Source organism: Charadrius vociferus, unplaced genomic scaffold (assembly GCF_000708025.1).
Source record: "Charadrius vociferus isolate BGI_N301 unplaced genomic scaffold, ASM70802v2 scaffold212, whole genome shotgun sequence".
Taxonomy (NCBI): Eukaryota; Metazoa; Chordata; class Aves; order Charadriiformes; family Charadriidae; genus Charadrius; species Charadrius vociferus.
The window spans coordinates 2150711-2169961 of NW_009647223.1; the positions used below are offsets into that span (position 1 = coordinate 2150711).

Consider the following 19251-nt stretch of genomic DNA (forward strand, 5'->3'; position numbering starts at 1 on the left):
TCAGCCGTAACAGCGCTCAGCTTGCTGGCTTTGTAAGCCGCTTCTCGTTCTGGAGCCTCCCTGGTTTCCAGTTATGTGCGCCCCTCTGAGCCTGATTGTGTAGCTATTTTTTCCTGATAAGCTGAACCTCCTCATGGAATGTCTCCTTCCAGGGGATGAAAGGAGCGTGGGCCGCCACCGCGCTGGCTGTGCAAGGGTAAATTCTCTGTAATTTAAAAAAAATCCCTCTTCTGTAAATGGGGTAGCCACTGCAGATACTGCTGCTGAACACTTAAAAAAAAAAACCAAAAACCAAAAAAAACCAAAAAACCCCAAGACAAAACCAAAAAACCCCCTCCTGATTAATTTAGTAGAATTAACTGCTATGTACTGCTTTATATTCCACTCTAAAACACATCTATCTTGCAGTACGGGACTACTACTAGTTTATGTTCAAATATACGTAATACAAAAATAACATACTGCCTTGATGAATTACTGAGAGATACACCTTGTGGAAATGGTATATTTCTAATCCAGGCCTGTCACCATGTGTTCAGCCCATTTTAATTCAAGCCTGGCCACGATAACTGCCTTAGTATATGACCATGTCTAAAGTGAGAAAGTGTCAACTTTCAAGTGGCATTAGCTCGTTGCAGGTATTGCCAAGGACCTTCACTCCTTGCCTTAACTTACTCTTTGCATACTGGCTATGAAGTTGTGTGTAAAAACCCTTGCAGGTGAAGATCTAGCATAGGTAGACCAAAAACTTATATAATTCTGCTTTTATAATGAGAATTTGTACATTACATGGGAAATACAGTGTGTCAGTTCAGTAATTAGCTTTTATAATGCTGAAATAAGTTACTAAAAAAATACTGGAATTTGCTATAAATAGAAAAGTCTAATCATTCTCCTGTTTTTTTTTTTTCCGTATTAATGTCTACTTTTGTTTCTTGCTGCATTCATGCACCACATGAAACTTTTTTAATGTTAGATAGATGTTATTTATTATAAAGACCTATGCATTTTTTTTGGCACAGGCTGTAGTAACTTGGGCAAGTGAGGAAGGGGCAGTATCAGAGAAATGTATCTTGGCCTTCTTGCCTATGAAACTCTGTTAAAACTTTAGTTAATTTTGTTCACCCAAATTGGACTATTAAAACTGAGTCATTCGGGAACAATTTTCGTGGCCGAAAAGTTTGGTGTGCTGTAGAAAGCAACAGCAAGTTTTTCCTGGGTTATCGTGTTTGACCATGTGTTTAATGCTTGTGAGAAAAGTGCGTGGATGACCAAAGTGTTAGAAGTTAACTGACTGTCAAAATGTGCAGTAATCCAGCCCTGATTTCTGTGTCAATCATAGTGGTGTAGCTGCTAAGCATTTGCCATAGCAGGTGGTGCGTGTTGGTCCGGGATTCCAGATGCTGAAATGGTATTTGTTTCAGTTACCTCTCTTTCCTCCCTTTTTTTCCCCCCATAGGAACTGAAGTTGCCTGTGTATAAGGCTCACTCACCACAGATTGGGATGCGCCGATACTTCATTGATCTCTTGACTGTCCTCAGCAACCGTTGCAATCTCTGCCCTACAGCCCGGCATCTCGCTATCTATTTATTGGACCTCTTTATGGATCGCTATGATATCACTGTCAAGCAACTGCACATCATTTCATTTGCCTGTCTTCTCCTAGCAAGTAAGTTGGCTGCTGTCTATTAAGGCTATTTTTTTTTTTTTTTGCTGAGCAGATGATTGTTTTCCTTATATATAATGTGCTGTTTTCTCTGTGTTAACAGCTTCCACCTACTAATGAAGTTCAAGTCAAGGCATAAAGCAGTCTGTTAATAAACTCCACTCAACTGTGTAGCTTGCACTACACATCTACATGCTGGTGTTAATGTGCAGAGGAAGTTTTGGCAGCTGAAGCTGGGTCAGTGGAAGGGGACAATGATCAGGGGGTGATGGAATGGGAAGGAAGTCCCAAGACTGGGAGAGGTTAGTTCTGAGGAAGAGTTGGTAGTAGGGAATGACATCTGTGTAACACGCAGCTTCTCCTGGAGATCTGTCCTTGGACAACCTGCGCCTCTGTTGTGATCACTGGGCATAATCAGTTCCTTGCAAATCAGAGGTTTCATATACAGGGGCCAAAGGAAAATTTGCTTGTCAAGGCACTTAATGAATGTGTTGATGATGCTGGAATGCGTATTGCTTGTTCCTACCAAGTAGCTAGGCATTGCTGTGTAATACTAAAGTTTCAGTATGGGCATCCATTTAGTAAATGCCCTTGAACATTTGTCATTAGTGCTTTCTTGAAATTTCTGCAGCCAGTGCTGTGCCAGTGGAGGAAAGCAAGACTGGTGTCAAGGAATTGCAGCCTACTCCTGCAGACTTAGGAGCTCTGTTTCTAGGTTACAGGGAAATTATCCCGCCATATGGGAACCACGTAGAGAATGGGGTATTGTGGACAACAAAAGTTATGCAAACTCTACCATTAATGGTTGAAAAGTGTAAGTAGTCACATTGGTTGAGGTAAAAAACACTATGGAGAGCCAGAAGCTATTGAGGAAAGAAGGTGATGCTACGTTTACCCCTCAGGACATGGGATTGCCACTGCTTTTCCTTGCTGGTTGTGTTCTGAAGAGCTTAATCTGCAGAGTTAATGGTGAAATAATAAACACACACCCCCCCCTTACACTTAGTGCATTTAAGCATTGCTGTCTATCTGACTTCAGAGAAGATGGTGAATTATATGGAGCAGTTACTGCTTCTTTTTGCAAAAAAGGCCAATACTAAAATGGGAACAAAGTAGAATGTAAGTGGCTGCTGTAGGTGCAGTCTTACAGCAGCATGAGTGACCCTCAGATATTGTAGTTCTGCTGACCTGAGCCTTTGGTGAACTCCTTCAGACCAGTAGATTGGCAGAAAATCATCCCAGCTGAGGAAGTGTTTTCTTAATTTAACAGAGAGGTATTTTTCTGAGGGGTCAGACAAGCTTCAGGCTGGTGCAATGGAGGGAAGAGAGGCTAGGGCTGATTTGTAAATTGTTATGAAACTGTACCCTTAATTTCGAACACATCAGACTGGATGAAATACCAAGTTCGGGTAGCCTGGAGGCCGATGCCTGCTCAGAGGTATACTCCTTCAGCTGTCATACCATCTCTTTTTCTTTTTTTGGGTAACCTCATAACTACAAGATGCCTTGCAGCACTGCTAGTTTTTTGGGATTGTGGAGTTTTTTTATTATTTTCCAAGTGCATGGATAAATGTTACCTTCAGGAAAAGGGAATAGGATTTTCTGTCACTGTATGTGACTATTTCAAGTATACTCCTGCATTTTTCCCTGGCATAAAATTGATGTTTCAACAGTTCTTCTAATAACTTTTCAGTTGGATTTACAGGAAAAAAAATGTAGCTATATCTTACGTTTCCAGTGCTACGCAGATAGGATGAAAATGGTACCCTCAAACTTTGTATGAATTGTCAGAGTTGGTATTAGTGGTATGATCTTGGGTAGAGGTTTGCTGTATGAGGTTGGGAGAGCTGGACTGCTGACTTGGGTAGCTTCTAGGATTTAAAAAAAAGCAAAAAAGCTTTCAGGATTTTCCTTATGTAAATGACTAAAGTTAAGTGCAACTTCGGGCCACCTCTACGCAACTGTGAAGCAAAAGGAAGTTCACAAACTGCCCTATGATAACACTGGAGGGAAACGTTTTGCAACTTCTGCCTGGTTTTTTAAAAAAAAAAAAGGCAATTTGCTTCAAAGAGCAAGCCTAACTCTAGTGAGTGAATGAGTGTGAGAATCTTTTTTTAAAATTAATATTAGAGCAATGCAGTAGCATGTATACATCCTGATCTGGAATTAAATCATCCCTTATAAAAAGGGGAAAAGGTCTACTGCTGTAAAGGCAGCTTCCCTACCAGCATGTAGAAACAAAACATTGACAGTTGAACCAAAGCAGCTTTGCACAAAATTAATGCCTAATTAACTTCTGTAGATAAGGTTTAAAATGCTAGGCTCGGTTTGGAGACTTTTGGGACCATAGTAAGCTCTGTTGTTTACTGCCTGGGCCATCTTAATGTGCAATAAGGATATTCCTTTTTGGTACGTGTAGTTCAAGTGATGCAAGTCAAGTCAGGAAAAGCCACTTTACAGTAAATGGGAATTCCTGTGTTTAGTTTGTTACTTTCAAAATTATACAAAATGGAAGAAAACTTGTACCATGATTTATTTTTTTAATGTTTTGTAGTAAAAGATTCTGAGTAAGTCAGAAGTATTGACCTGAAGTCACCTTGAAGGTTCTTATTGTAGCAAAGAAGAATAAAACTAGTCCCTTGCCTGTTACTGCAAATGCAGTAATTAGAACTTCCCGCAAAGCATTACTGTAGGAAGTTGCATAGTTTTCCAGCAGAGGATTGCAGCAAAAGTGCTCTTCAGGCTGTGTTGCAAGACACGTGTACTAAAAAATTAGATATCTTTACTGTAGAGAGAAAAAACTAATCTTTTTTTTTTTTTTTAAATAGTTGTGCTTTTTACATTATATCAAGATGTTTAATGCAGGCTGTCTTTCGATAATTGTTAGAAACACATTTTGAGAAAAACTGGGTTTTCTTCCTAATTCTTTCCTTAGGAAAGAGCAAGAGATGAAGGGTAGCATGCAGGCCACAAGCAAGAGGAGGTATAGTTAGAGGCAAGATTGTTCATTCCCACTGATTACTGTGTGGGTTTTTGGGGGGTGGGAGGGGCATAATAGAGCAGCTTTTAGACACACAACTTCGGAAATGGAAGCAACAAGCTTCTAAGCTAAATGCAAGTTGAGGACAATTTTTAAGCTCAGAAATTGTTGTGAACTTGTGTTTAGCTTTGAAGTTTGTTGCTTCTATGTGGGATCTAAAGGATCTCAAAAACTTGACTCTTTTTTTTTTTTTTTTCTTTACCTACAAACACTGCCATCACCTATTTTTGATAGCAACAACAGCCATGCTGTCATGATGGAGAACGTAACATTTTGCTAGATGTCCTTTAGTTAGCTGGAGCTAGTTTCTCTCGCTGTGTACTACAAATGCATTTTGACTGGCTTATCAGTTTCCCTTGACAGGGAAACTGGATGATGACAGTGCTTCCCGCTTCAGTAATAATTGTGAAAGAGATGAGAAGATAATACTGTTCCAAACAAATTGCACTAGCAGCCAAGTAATGTTCAGTCTGGACTTGCTGCAGGTGAGAGGAATGTTGGGGTGTGTCCCTTGAATCATCCAGTTATTCACTAGCCAGAAGATGTATGTTTCTTTGAAATGCATGTAAAGTGTGATAATTGGAGGCCTCTGGAAATTCCTCCCAGAGTTTAGCTATTGAGAACAACTATAAAAGCTTTGAAGCTTAGTAATGTCATCAATAGTTATTATTTCCTCTGAATCAGTTCTGAAAACGAATGGTAAAAATTGTTAACAGTAATCTAGAGGTGAACTGAAAGCTATTGGGGGAGGGAAGGAAAAGTTGCTGGAAAAATTGATGTCAGAGTTACTTTAGGAATGTATTTACAATATTCTCTCTCTTTCACTTGCTTTAAGGGAAACTTTATGATCTACATCAGAATCACAAACTAAGTATGTTTTTGTAATACAGGAAGACCTGGTCCACATGGATATTTTGGCCAGGTACAGTATTAGAAGACAGGACCTCCTTTTGAGGTCCAGCTGTGGTAATACAAGAGGTCCTGCTGCTGCAAGATCATTAATGAAGTCCAGTGGTTTTAAACTGCTGAAGCCAATCCATTTGTCCCTTGCTTGAAGCAGACTAGTGGTTGCTCAGGTTGACTACTGTTAGGTCAGGGAGATGCTGGCTTTTGGTGAGTAATGCTGGGCAGCTGGGACTGGTGATCTTCAGGCAGCCAGCTGGATCTGGAGCGGGGTAGTTACCAGTACACCTGCACAGAAGCCAGGATCGCTGTCTCTGCACCAGGCTATGGATGGATGCTCATTTTGCAAATGGATAAGAGCCTGAAAATGCTACTACTTTCCTTTTTCCCCCAAAGCACCCCAATGCTTTGAGTAAGCTCTGTTTTTCTTCAGACAAAACCAGCTGGCTGATGCTTTCAGTAAGTGTATTCATTTAGTAACTAACATTTTGCCTGGAGGGAATTGAGGAACTTTGATTTCACCTCACCTGGCATCTGAGAAGGCAGCTCCTTGTAGAGGAGCACTGTTGAGCAGCAGCAGGTTGTAATATTCTGAACTGCATCTTCATCGGGCAATTTATTACAGAAAATGATGGTGTTATTTTAAGGTGCTCTAGTCCTAAGTGCTCTGTTGGAAAAAGGGATTGTGTAAAGATATCCCATGTGCTTTAGTGCTACTTGGCTCAAATTGCTCAAATTTGCTGGGCAAACCAGCTGCCCCAAAGCAGGTGAGATGCTCTGACACAATGCACTCAGATGGTCCAGCTGCAGGAGCAGTGAACTCTGGGGAGAGAGCAAGCACCTGGGCAGTAAGTCTGAAATTGCTGCAGCTGCTTCTTCTGTGAGTTTTGTAACTGGGGTACACAGAGGCTGTATGGTTACAGTGTATGAGTATAGTTAAAGCAGTGCGGTTTTTGCTTGTTGCTGTAAAACCCTAGCAGGGTCTTAAAACCTGTTCCTTTCATCCCTGAAGAGTGAACCCTCTTCAGCAGCAGGTGCTTCAGTACCTGAGAAAAACATCATCTCTCTCAGCTGTTCAGTGGCATTGAATGTTCCAGTGATTGTATTTCTTATGGCCCCTTTTCCTCAGGAGGGTTCTGCTGCTATTGGGACATGACAACAGTTTTTAAATTTTAGGATTGTTTTAAGCAAATCTAGCTGACTGTTCAGCACATCCAGTGCTGCATTGCTTCACAGAGTACTTGAGTACTTTTTGTGGTTTTCCTGGCTTTATTTTGCCCAGCTCCTTAATCTGCCAGTGGATTCTCAGCAACTGAGCTAACTCAGGACAGTAAAAGAAATTAGAGCAAGAAAAGATGTCTGTGCTAAATGGGCTGAGTTTAGGGCATAGGTAATCCTTTATCAGCTAATTCCCCATTGTCTGCATGGAGCTGTTGCCAGACATCAGGCAGCTCTTCTACTGGAGTGTGCTTGGTGATCTGTTCTCTATTTATTGTCCCACTTTCAGGAGCAGGTAACTGTTCTGAAAAAGACAGCTGAGCTGCTTATTTTCAATAAAAGATAATAATGGGTGTCAGTCCAGAGTATATATTAGTGCAAAACTTAGTCCGTAGTCGTAATTTTTTTAATATATACCTGATGCTGAAACATGTACAGAATATTTTCTTTAGTAATTAAACTTTACTACTGTAAGGCATTAAAAACAGGTGCCTGGAGCTAGCTGGTTTGCATGTGTGCTAGGTACTGTACAGAAAGATGAAAAATCCCTGACTGCTCACTTTGTAAGACACTGCAGAAAAAGGAATTAAGTAGGCTATCGCTAAAATAGCCTGTCTCTTTCTTGCTTGCTTAGAGGACAGTTAGAAGCTGTGTTTGTATCTGGAGGTGGCATGGGAGAGAGTGTCAGAAGTTTATTGTCCCACCTTTTAGAACAATGTAGGAATAAAGAAAAGTAGCCCTTGAGCTGTGTGAGCAGCCATAGGTCTTTTCTTTATGCAGGCCTAGATGGGCTTGACTGGTTCATCCTTTTGCATTGATTTTCATTGTTTATGGGACAAAAAGTACTTACGCTTTAATGACTCTTTAAATTGGCAGTCGTTTTTGTTCCTTGGTCTTCTCGAGGACTCTGAAAATGTAATAAAACAAATTGCTTGCATGCCCTGCTTTTGTGTTGCTACCCGTGCAAAACCCCAGGAAGATCATCTACCCAACCGCCAGTAATGAGTCTGAACTGCACGCTGCGTGTACGCAGTGGCTCTTGCCTCCAGCAGGGGATGAATTAGTTCTTCAGGGTATGTTTGATAGCAGTGATGCTCCTCTGAGACCTTCAGCTTTTCCTAGTGAAAAGCCTGCATGAATTGATAGGCTGTTTCGATAATGTGACAAATGTACTAATGAAAGGTACTCTTCATAACTTAAGCCTGTTCCCCTTGACAACAGGACTTACTCTGGCTTTCATTCATCAAAACAAAAGTGTGAATGTCTAACATAAAAAGCACTTACTTTTTTTTTTTTTTTTTTTTTTTCTTCAGGAGCATCTGATTGTAGAACTCAGAGTGAGGCAGAACATGACCTAAAGTAATTTGGAAAATCTTTGCATCGTTAATTACAGTAATACTACACACTCTTAAAAATGTCCCGTGCTGCCCTGCCCCCATATATTTAGATTTTACAAAACAGTTGCTCACAATGTAAACCTTACATTACATGTTCATCTCAGTTTATTAATCCTATTGACCTCAGTAGGCTTCCTTGTATAAAAATTTGCAGCATCCATATATTACTTAAGCATTGCTTTAAAGACTTACGATTCTGTTACCTCAAAACAAAACTATTTTTGAGGGCAACAGTGACAACTAAATGGTTTTACCAGTAACTGGAGCTCAGAACACACAGCAGACTTTTGAGATGTCTACAGTGGCATTTCAAAAGCATGCAAATGACTCATACACAATTCTCATGAACTTCAAACTACAGACTCAAGGTGATATGTAGTTCAAACAGCTTTGTTTTTCTCCCCGAAGTGTGATGTTGATTAAACCAGTCAGTGTTATTTGTTCGGTCAGTGCTAGACTTACAACTGTCTTGTCTGAGCCTGTAATATTCTTGCAGCAATTTTGTTGGGGGGGCTGATTCTCTCAGCACAAATATGCTGTGCACAGAGCCTCAGTTTCTGGTGTAACCGAAGGAACAAAAATAGGAACAGTATATTTTGATATCTTTAAATTAGGGAAATTGGGGAACTGAAGAAGGGCACACATTGTATTTTAAAAACATCTTAAACTTGTTCTTTCCTAGCTTGCCTCTGCTGTCTTTGGTCTGATGGAATGAACTAACTTTTGCTATGTTCTCCAGATTGCAATTTAAAAGATGTGGGAAGTACTTGGTAAACTTGGAAGCAAAGTGTTTAGGTCAAGGTGGAATTAGGAAAGCAACTTGATCTAAGTTGCTTGTATGTTGCTTTGGAAAGTAGCTCGTGTTCAAATTTTACAGTTTATTTGAAGCAAAACTTCTGAGTTGATTTCTCTCCCCCGATTCCCAACTCGGTTTTGGAGCCTTTCTTCAGTTTATGTAGCTACATTTATACTTAGTGTCTCTGCTGCAGTGCCTGCTGTTATTTAACATTAAAGCTAGGAACTAATGTGGTGAAAAGCAGAAGGGGGAAAATAATAGCTAACTATTAATCTAAATCACTAAATCTAGCTTTTTTCAATTATTTTTAACTTTAAAAGAACAAGACCTTGATCAAGTCAGGTTTGCCCTGCGTTGGTATGATACCTTCCCAAAACTGCTGTGCTGGTAGCTTGCTCTCCAGATTATAGTCCGACCTTTTGAAATTTCCAAGGTAGAGTGGGAAGAAAGAATGAACTAGAACTTACGGACGCCAGAATGACAGATCTTGTCCTTAGTTTCCTGGGCAAGCAGTGATTTCTCCTACATCTGCTAGCGTACTCCTTAAATTTCTGTATCAGGCTGTCACATCACCTTGTGGGGAAAAACCAAAGGGTTAACTTTTCTCTCAAATTTCATTTTTCTTAAACTGTTCTAAATTCAGGTGACAAGGAGATTCATTAACGTGTATACAGACTCCTGAATTTTAAAGGGCTTTTTCACTGACAGCTTGCCTACAGTCCTTTCCTGTTCTGCTTCATATAATGGATAAACTTTATTTTTCATTGTTATGCTCTTTTATGGTGGGGTGGCTGCTATGTTATACTTTTGATGCATTTTATATCCATGATACCTGAACAGGCTCAAAAATGGAAAATCCATTTTTAAATGTGTTAAAAAGACACTTAAGCTGCTAATAGTACTGAAAATTGTCAGGTTTTTAATACACTGGAGACACTTGAGATGGGATTGCTATCCTAAATGGATAGTGAGATCTTACTTAATTTAAAAATAATTTTCTAGTGCAATACTCAATTGTTTCTAGATTTGACAAGAATACTCTGAAGCCATATGACATGCTAATATCTTGTCAATTGGTCTGTGTTGGTAAAGGAGGACTCTTGCAGAGGCAGTGGGAGGACAACTGAAGCAATAATCAATTGTGGAACATATGGCCTCAAGAACAAAGAGGAAAAATAACTATGGAGTACTTCTAAGTAGCTATGGGTTGGGATTTTGCAGCAGGGATGTTCTTTAAGCTGTACTGGAAACTTCTTACTGGTGATTGTTTGTTGCTAGCTCTTGAACAAGGAGTGGCTGGTAGAGAGGTCATTTTTGGCTTGGTAAACCAACAGTGTGAATTTAAGAAAACTTAATTGATTTAAGTTTGCAGCAAAATTACTCTGTTGCTTCATTACTATAGATCTAATCCTGGGAATCAAACCTGATACTGGATGCTTTTTATGAAAGGAGGGTGAAAAGAGTGAGATCACGTTTTTCTGTACAAAATGACAGCACTTTGTAGCTAGTAGTGAAAATTGAGTCGTTCTGGAGACTACTGCTGTTTCAGTAGGCTGGTAAATACAATTTGGAAAAAGGTATAGCTTTGCTCAGCTATCTTGACTTTGAAAATGTATGCGCTCTCCTAACCCTGTAGAAATTAGTTATGTTAATCACTTGGTTACAGTGTACTTCTTCCTAGCCTTTCAGTGACCTTAGCTAATGAGGCCCCCCAAGACAAGAAGGAACAAAGACAAATTCTGAAGCAGCAAGGGCAAAGGTGGTGTTGCCTGTGGGTTTTTGATGTCTTCCTTTTTGTAGCATGTGCATTTAGTTTCTGTACCCAAAGGAGTATTTTTTTTCCCCTCAGTATTAGATCTTCCTTTGCCATATTTTCACCATACTGCTTGCTTTCTTCACACTTGACTGAATGCCCTTCAGCAAACCACTTCTAGTTATTGTCAGAAAAACTACGTGTAACCCTAATGAGTTTATAATCTTGGTTTTGGCATCAATACTACACAAACAATTAAAAGCAAACAAACCTATAAAAAGCATGTAGGAATATGTTGACCAGTCTGTTGGCTTCTTTCCTACTTGTGTCACTGTACTTTCCTGTCCTTCTTTAAAAAGCACCTTTTATTGTTAGACTTTCTGGGTTTGGGGGTGTTCTTCGTTGGCTTTTGGACGCTCAGTCATAACAATAAATCTTATCTATTCTGGCAGGTAAATTTGAAGAAAAAGAAGATAAAGTTCCAAAGTTGGAGCACTTAAATAACCTGGCATACCTGTGCAATGTGAATGTGGTATTGAACAAGAAAGATTTGCTTAGAATGGAAATGCTGCTTTTGGAAAACTTCAACTGGAACCTCTGTCTACCAACGCCAGCACACTACATTGACTACTACCTCTATGTGTCCATTGGCGAGAATGACCTTCACAATGGCTGGCCGATCATCTCGCTGACCAAAATCAGAGATTGTCTGGAGAAATATGTGTATTATTTCCTTGATTTCTCAGTGCAAGGTAAGAGGCTTAGTTTTATGCTAAAATGATCTTACATTTGGCAAAAGGCAAAAATCTGAAAGAGATAAGGGGCTTAAAACTTATCATAATATGGATTGCACAAAATTACCTGTGCAGAATGGTTTCTCTTTGCAGATGGTGTTTATTTCAGATGGTGTCCCTTCCTTGTGCATAAGCCTCTTGTCTCTTTTCAGAAATCTCTAGATGAGATCAATTTTTTTTTTCAGCTTAGAACACTAATTGGTGAGACTATCAAAAATGGAGTTTAATTTTTTTTATCTGTCACAAGTTGCAGACATGCAGTTCCACATATGAATCTTTTCAAATGATTTTTAGAGGGTCCTGTGTTGGAAGACATGACACATTTAGAATGATGGGGCTTTGAATGATTTGGTTTGCAGCATCACTTCCAATATCTGCCCATGTGAGAGGCAGTGACCTGCAGCATCCTCATAAGCCAGGTTCAACACTAACATAAATGTGTTCAATTGCCAATACCTAACTTTGTTTCAGTTAAGACCAGTCTACAAATTTCAGCATAGTTTTTGTGGCTTTGTCTGAAATGAAAGAAACTATAGTGAAGCCTTGATGGTCATCATGAATGAGTAGTATAATTCTTCCTTTTGTTTTTTCTTTTGTAGATCACACTTTCCTCTATTTTCGTCCATCTCTAATTGCTGCAGCTTGTGTGTGTGCCTCACGGATCTGTATGCAGATTTTTCCTGCCTGGACAACACAGCTTGAATTGCTAACATGTTATTCCTGGGAACACCTTGCCCAATGCATTGAAATGATGCTCATGTAAGATCAGAAAGAAAGTAACCTGTTTGTGCTTTTAGGAAGATGTTAACACTCCTTTTTTTTGTTTTGTTTTAGTAATTTTACAATATTACAGTATTACATTGGTAATCTCCATCTTCAGTTTGAGGAAAGGAATAAGAGGGAAAAGAATCAGGTCACTTTACTAAAAACTGTATTTTAACAATATTTGCAATGCAGAATAGAGTGCACAATTTAGGGTTAATTATGTTTTCTTGTACTGGTTTCTTATTTTTTTCTCTAGTAAAGGACATGACTGTGATGCATCAATGCTGGTCTGGTATGCGAGCATATACAGGCTTAACAGAAAATAAAAAAAAGTTTAATAGAATTCTTTAGGAGTGATGGTGGACTTTCTGAATCCCTACTTAAAGCAGGGCCAACTGATGTTAAATCAGACTGCCTGGGGTGTTGTCTAGGCAAGGTTTGACCATCTCCAAGGATGGAGACTTCCTAATTTCTCTGGGCACATTGTTCCAGTGCTTCATCATTCCCATGATAATTAAAAGTGTGAACATGTTTCTTCCTGATATTTACCAGGAATTTTCCTTGTTTCCCTTACAGCTATGCACTTTAATACTCTGCAAATACTTACAGAGAGTATTTCAAAATGTCTTTGTTTTGTGGACTTAAGGTTCCAAGATAAACAGTCCATGAGTAAAAAAAATACTTGTGATGCAAAATTATCCATAAACCTGTTGTTAGTGTGTGAAGATTGCAGCAGGATAACTAGCGTTAATTGTGAAAGCAACTGAGGATTACCGTATACAGCTAGTGCCAAGAATCTGATGATGTATCCTGATGGGTGAAAACTTTGGGATATATGCAAGCTCTGTGAACTTCTCTCTTTGATAAATCTTACTTACAATTTGTTTCAGATATTATGAGAATGACATCAAAGAAGCCAGTAACATAAAAAAGCAAGTAAGAATTCAACATCCAGAACAGGAAGCAGTGGGAAACCTAAGTCATCAAGCCACTACTCAAGTTCTCTTCCAGCAATCTAGTTATCACCCCTTAGCCCAGCATTCAGCTACGCTTTCCCAGTTCCAGTCGCCGGTGCAAGACTTGTGCTCTGCGTATCGCGACTCCTTGCAGGCCCCCAGGCCCAGCAGTCTGCTTGCTGGCAGTGCTGACAGCTCGCGGCACTCCTGCACGGCTCTTCAGGCCAGCCTTCGGCCATCTGCCCAGGCTCTGCCCATCCAAGTGCCCATCGCTGTGCAGGTGGCACTAGGAACACAGCCCAGACACTGCATTTCCACAGCTTATGGCAGTAGTTACTTCAGTGGTCATCACTCATGTGCAGCTGGGTGTTTTGATGGATAAATATTCATGGGAGAAAAGGTGATACAAATGGAAGCTGAAGAGGAGACCCTGTGTGTGATACAAGGTGTGTATCTGAATGAAAACCATGAAGGAACAGAATCCTTACGGCACTCTCATTCAGCGGATGTTGATCTGGATCCACTGATCGCTGGAACCTGGGTGCCTTTCTGCCAAGGGCTCTTTGGCTCTTAATGAGAGACAGAATAGAAATTCATTCATATACCTCAGTCCATGTCACTTTGAGAGGTATCTGTGTAGAAACCCTGGGGAGATTACTTCCTTCTAGTCTTCAGTTAGTGACTCAGAGTTGGCTGAAAGCTTATGTTGAAGAGTTATTTTGGGCTGGAGTGTTTGTTGAATTTCTGGCCAAGTAGCAGTGTACCTAGAGGATGATGTTGGAAAACACGGAGTTCTCTCCTTTCCCAGTGATGTGTTGCTTGAACAGTGGCAGCTTATACTACTGGAAGCTTCTATGAAAATGTATTGAAATTGTTATCAGTTAAATGCGAACTTTGTTTATGCAGAAATCTATGTGTAGAACACTTTCTGTTTTCTTTGAGCACGAGTGATAGTTCAGCAGTAAAACTTTAGGATAAAAAGAAAAAAAGAAAAATGGGCCAGAAGACTATCAAATAATTTTTGACTTAAAATTCTCTTGGCATCTAAACGTGGTGCTGCTGAATGGAACATCACTCTGCCTTCAAGTATTTTAGAAACAAAACCAAAAACCTTAAATCATCTCTTAGATCTTTAACATGCTGCTGCTTTTTGAGACTGGAGATTACTGTTAGTAAAATTGTTCATGAGCTTTATCAGGGATTTAATGTTACTTGAAGAAATCCTCTTGGAAAAACTCTTGAAAGGTTCGCTGCCTCCAGTTATTTCATCTTTTGGGCTCAATGACTTGTGGCAGTAGTTCAGGCTCAGGACAGGGGAACTGTTGTTAATGGGGGCACAGACAGGGAACTGGTTAACTTTACTGTGAAATTAGAGTTTGACTGCAGGGCTAGACAGTGCTGGCTTAGTTTTTTAAATACCATCTTAGTATTCTTTGGAAAACGTAGCTGGTAAATTGAAGATGGTGTTGCTTCTTTGCAATGAGATGCAAACCTACTGTCACATATCCAAAGGTGCCTTCCTCAGCTGAAACCAGGGGTGATTGTTCAAAAAACTGTCTAGGCTTTTTTCTTTGTTAATGTAGATACTTACAAGAAATGTACTTCTGCAAATGTGGAACTTTAGTTTTTGATATATGCAACCACTATTGTAAATTTGTTTGAAGGCAGTACTCTTGGTTTGTCTTTTCTCTGAAGGTTCTCAGGACAGCAATACAAGTAATGTGCAATATGCTTTTACTGACTTGGGGTAGTTGTTTCAAGTCACGTGGCACAGTGCTGTTTTAAATTATATTTTTAAAGAATTGTTTTTAAGGGTGTTTTAGGGTGGAGGGGAAAAACTAGCCTGCATGCTAATGCGTGTTTGTGTAACTGTCTTCTGAGAATGCAACACTTAGTATCAAGTTAATAATTTCTTCCATTCAGCAGGCTAGAGGAATCTTGTTTTATTTTTTTTTTAAAGCGAACTGTAAATGAAGAGGCAGTACTCTTCAGAAATTAGTCTAGAATTTTAGAGAATCTAGTTCATCTTTTATTCTGTTGGCTTTGTATTTATAAAACTTTATTTTCAGAAGGCTTTAGTGTATTTTTATTATGTCATTTAACAGATGTAAAGAACAACATATGTGGCAGTATGTTGTGTGGTTTTTCTCTTTTTTTTATCACCCTTATAATTTGTGTCATGTGCAGTATGATACTTTGGACTGCCATCATGCTTAATTGTGAAAATACTTGTGAAGTTCCCAGTGAAAGTTTCCAATAAACAAGCACACAGCTGAAGTACACCCCCCCCTTTTTTTTTTGGAGTGGTTTCTCCTTTGCTTTTAAGAGCTAGCAAAGAATATGTCTATACCACTTAGAATGTTTTATAGAAGAGTGGTAGGACAAAAGTGATGGAAAGGCCTTCCCAAATAATGAATTGTGAAGGATTAGGCAGATCAGGAATTTGGTCACTGCACAAGAAATAAGGTCCTATTCCAATAAAATGTTGGTGTGTATCTAAGGAAGTACAAAGTGGGATGAGGAGGTGGCTGAAGAAATAGGCAGAAAATGTGCACAGACAAGGTAGAGACAGAAAATAAGAACAGATTGTTCCAGCTTACCTGGCCAGTGTGTCTTGGAGGTGCCATCTTAGCAGTGGAGAGTGAAAGGCTGCGTAGGAGAATGCAGTTGTACATTCAGTCTTTCTTCCAGTGACTGCATCCTCTAAGCAGGAATTGTCCATTGACTTCTAGGTTCTGTTTGTGCCGCTGTATCATGGGTGGAGTTGAGACACAGATTAAATCCTACAGCAGACTCTGAAAGGGAGAAGATACATAAGAATTTGAGTTGGCCCGATACTGATTCAATTGACAGTTCTATCCAGAATGCTTTAAATGTTGGTGGCAATTCCACACATTTAATTTCGAAGTAAATACTTTTACATGTGACTGTAGGGTTTTTTTTTTTTAATTTTGTGAAAACATACCTCTTCAGGAAGAGTTCAGCTAACCTAAAGATGCTTTTCTGAAGACTTTTTGCCACAATTACTTCTGGAGGGAGCTGCAGAGGTGCATGCAAAGCTGAATTAATTTTTAAACAAAAGGATGCAAAAATTCCCAGCCTGTGCTTGTGCTGTTTGATGCTGTCAGTTGCAAGATAGCCATAGATCAGAATTTTTACATGCTGATTAACTTGTACTTCCCTGGCAGATGTTGAAGAAAGGCTGCTGCAGAAGCAAATGCAGCGAAATGTGGCTAGGAATACAAAATTGGGTATGGCAGGAGTTACCCCCTTACATCGGAGGATGTGGCATATGTAACCAAACAAATGAGAAAACGGACATTAAAATCCACCCCAGGACTGCAACCCGCCTACGACCCCGCAGGAGAGCGGGGCCAGGGCTCCTGGCTCTGCATGATCAGGCATCAAAGGTTAAAATGAACTTATTTTAAAAAAATCTTACAGCTGCAGCTTGCTGCTTTTTTAAACAGGAAAGGGGGAAACTACTACCATCTATCTCTCTGTTTATGAGAAAGCCACAACTCGGTGTTTGTGATGTTGTCAAAGCCACTGTTTAATCCTTTTATTTTAGCAAGCTTTACACACTGTAGTGAACAATTTAAAGTTGATATAATGCTCTTTGATCAGTATAATCAACTCATCAGTAAAGTGTACAGGTGTTGCTTAATGAAATTTAGCTTAGTGCTATTTTTTACTGAGAAGTCTAGATACTAGCAAATGCAGGCAAACACTGAGGGTATCTTAGAGATGATTTTGCATGAGTGTTTGGGTTTTTTTAAGGGATGTTTAAACGGCTGTATAGAGAGCAAAATAAAGACAAGTCTTAAAGAATGTCCTCCAGTTGAAAGGCAGCAGTGCTCTTTTCCCATATGAAAGCACCCATTACGTGCCCTTCAGAGAGCCTAGGTAAAAATCCCACCCTTCTCTCAAACCATTGTTGTCTGTATAATGGGGGGTTACTTGATTACATGCAGAATCTGAAAACAAAACATGCCAGTTGCTCAACACTAAATGTAGTTGTCTCTAGAATTGGAATTAGTGGTGGCTGGTTCCATTTTGTTTTCAAAGCAGGGAATTGTCAGGTATCAGCATCACTCCTTCAGAGCAGGTTCTTGTGGGCGTGAATGGTTCAGACAAAACACCACCATCCCTGAATTCTAGTATGACCTTTAGTTTCGTATAACGCTTGCCCAGTGCCTACCTGTGCTTAAATCTACAGGTCATTTTGTGTAGCTAGTGAAGTGTTTGAATATGATGGACATGTGCTAAATCCAGATATTCTAAGATGTCACGTCATTATTTGCAGAGGAAGGTACTAGCTGCCTTGAACTCAAATGAGGAGTAAGCCTGAAGAAATCCCTTCTTACTTTTCAGTATGACCTCATATAACTGAAGAGGTTGAATTTCAACAAAATTCTATTAAATCAGTAGATCTTTGTTGCAAGTACTGAAAGAATGTGTCGAAATTGAACAGGTTTCAGATTTGACTTGTGTTTAATTAGAGTTCAGCATTATGCTTTGCCTTGGAAACAGAGTAAGTAACCTACTGACCACCACCTGGTCGTAAGACATGTTGTGATTTTACACCAGCCAGGAACTAGAACCATGCAGTGGCTCACTTGCAAACCGCCCCCGCTAAGCGGGAAGAAAAAAACAAAAAGGGAAAGGGAGGGAAAAAAAACAACCCAGGGGCTGAGATAAAGACAGTTTAATAGAAACAGTAACAAAATAAGAAAAATAATAATGACACAGGTCTATGGATTGGTGCTGTCTGGAGCAGTGATGGTGGATTTGCACCCCCCCAGCTAGCCCCCCTTTACTAAGCATGATGTCCATGGTATGGCATATTTCATTGGCCATTCCATCATTCTGTCTATGCTTCTATGGGAAGCTGAAAAAAAGTCCTTGAATAGTGTAAACATCACTTAGCAACAACTAAAAACAATAGGTATTACTGACATTCCTTTCACAGCAATCACTAGAAAGAAAAATTAACTCTTTCCCAGCTGAAACCAGGACATGTGCAGCCTGTTTTGGGTAAACTGATGGAGTCTGGATGAAGCCGTGTTGCTGCTGAAAAACTTAGTAATTTCTATTGAGGAAAAATATAAAAAGGAATTAAGAGTTTTCTTTTAATGCAAGATAGCTGAAAGGAGTGGGATTATCAGTGATGTACATAGGCCCATCAGAAAATGAACTTTTGTCTACACACGACACATGCACTGGTTAGTTACTGATTAGCTTGTGAGGGCAAGCAGCAGCTAGTTGGGATCCAAAAGGCAAGACAGCAGGAAAAAGGAGTCTGAAAAGTTTGTGGACCAGGTATTGGCCAGAAGTGATTTGGAACAGTGAATCAAAAAACTATGTTCTATTTAATTCCTACTGTGTTCAAGAAAACAGGTTTTCACATGCACTCTGAGTAAATAACAGGATTGCATTGAGAAAATAAGACTCCACATTTTCCTGCAGAAGTCTGTCTGTAAAACCTTAAATGTCTTCTAAGAATTTGGATCAAGAGCAGATACTGATGAGAATGAGACAACCATGACAGCAGTGTGAAAGCATATCTTTTAACGAGTGATAAACTGACTTTCTCTTGTTTTCAAGCTGCTGAATTCCTGCCCTCCAACCAGCAACAGGGCAAAAGGCTTTTATCAGGTCTTGCATTTTGACGTACGCCTTGGGCAGAGTATTGGCCGAGTCTCCAGACAGAAGCTGAACACAGCTTCTATTAAGTAGGTGATAGATAACATTTGAATATGCCAAGTATGTATCACATCCTGAAATACTCAGACTGGACAGCATCACTAAATGCTTTGTTGCATCTTCTGAGTATTTGTCAGATCTTTAGGAATGGGGTAAGCATTAATGGTGAGGATAACATTATTCTGAGAAATAATTCTTCGTGTTTGTAGTACAAAGAAAGAGAGGACAAGACAATCAATCAGCACTATTTTATTTA

General features: G+C 39.6%; 1 protein-coding gene across 1 annotated transcript; it reads left to right on the top strand.

Annotated features, from left to right (window-relative positions):
* The first annotated feature begins 587 nt into the window (after positions 1 to 587).
* On the top strand, positions 588 to 13671 carry CCNJL (cyclin J-like). The gene is made up of 5 exons (XM_009879813.1): positions 588 to 638; positions 1460 to 1670; positions 11227 to 11526; positions 12168 to 12327; positions 13224 to 13671. The coding sequence occupies exons 1-5, from the start codon at positions 588 to 590 to the stop codon at positions 13669 to 13671; spliced, it is 1170 nt and encodes a 389-aa protein (XP_009878115.1).
* The last annotated feature ends 5580 nt before the right edge of the window (positions 13672 to 19251 follow it).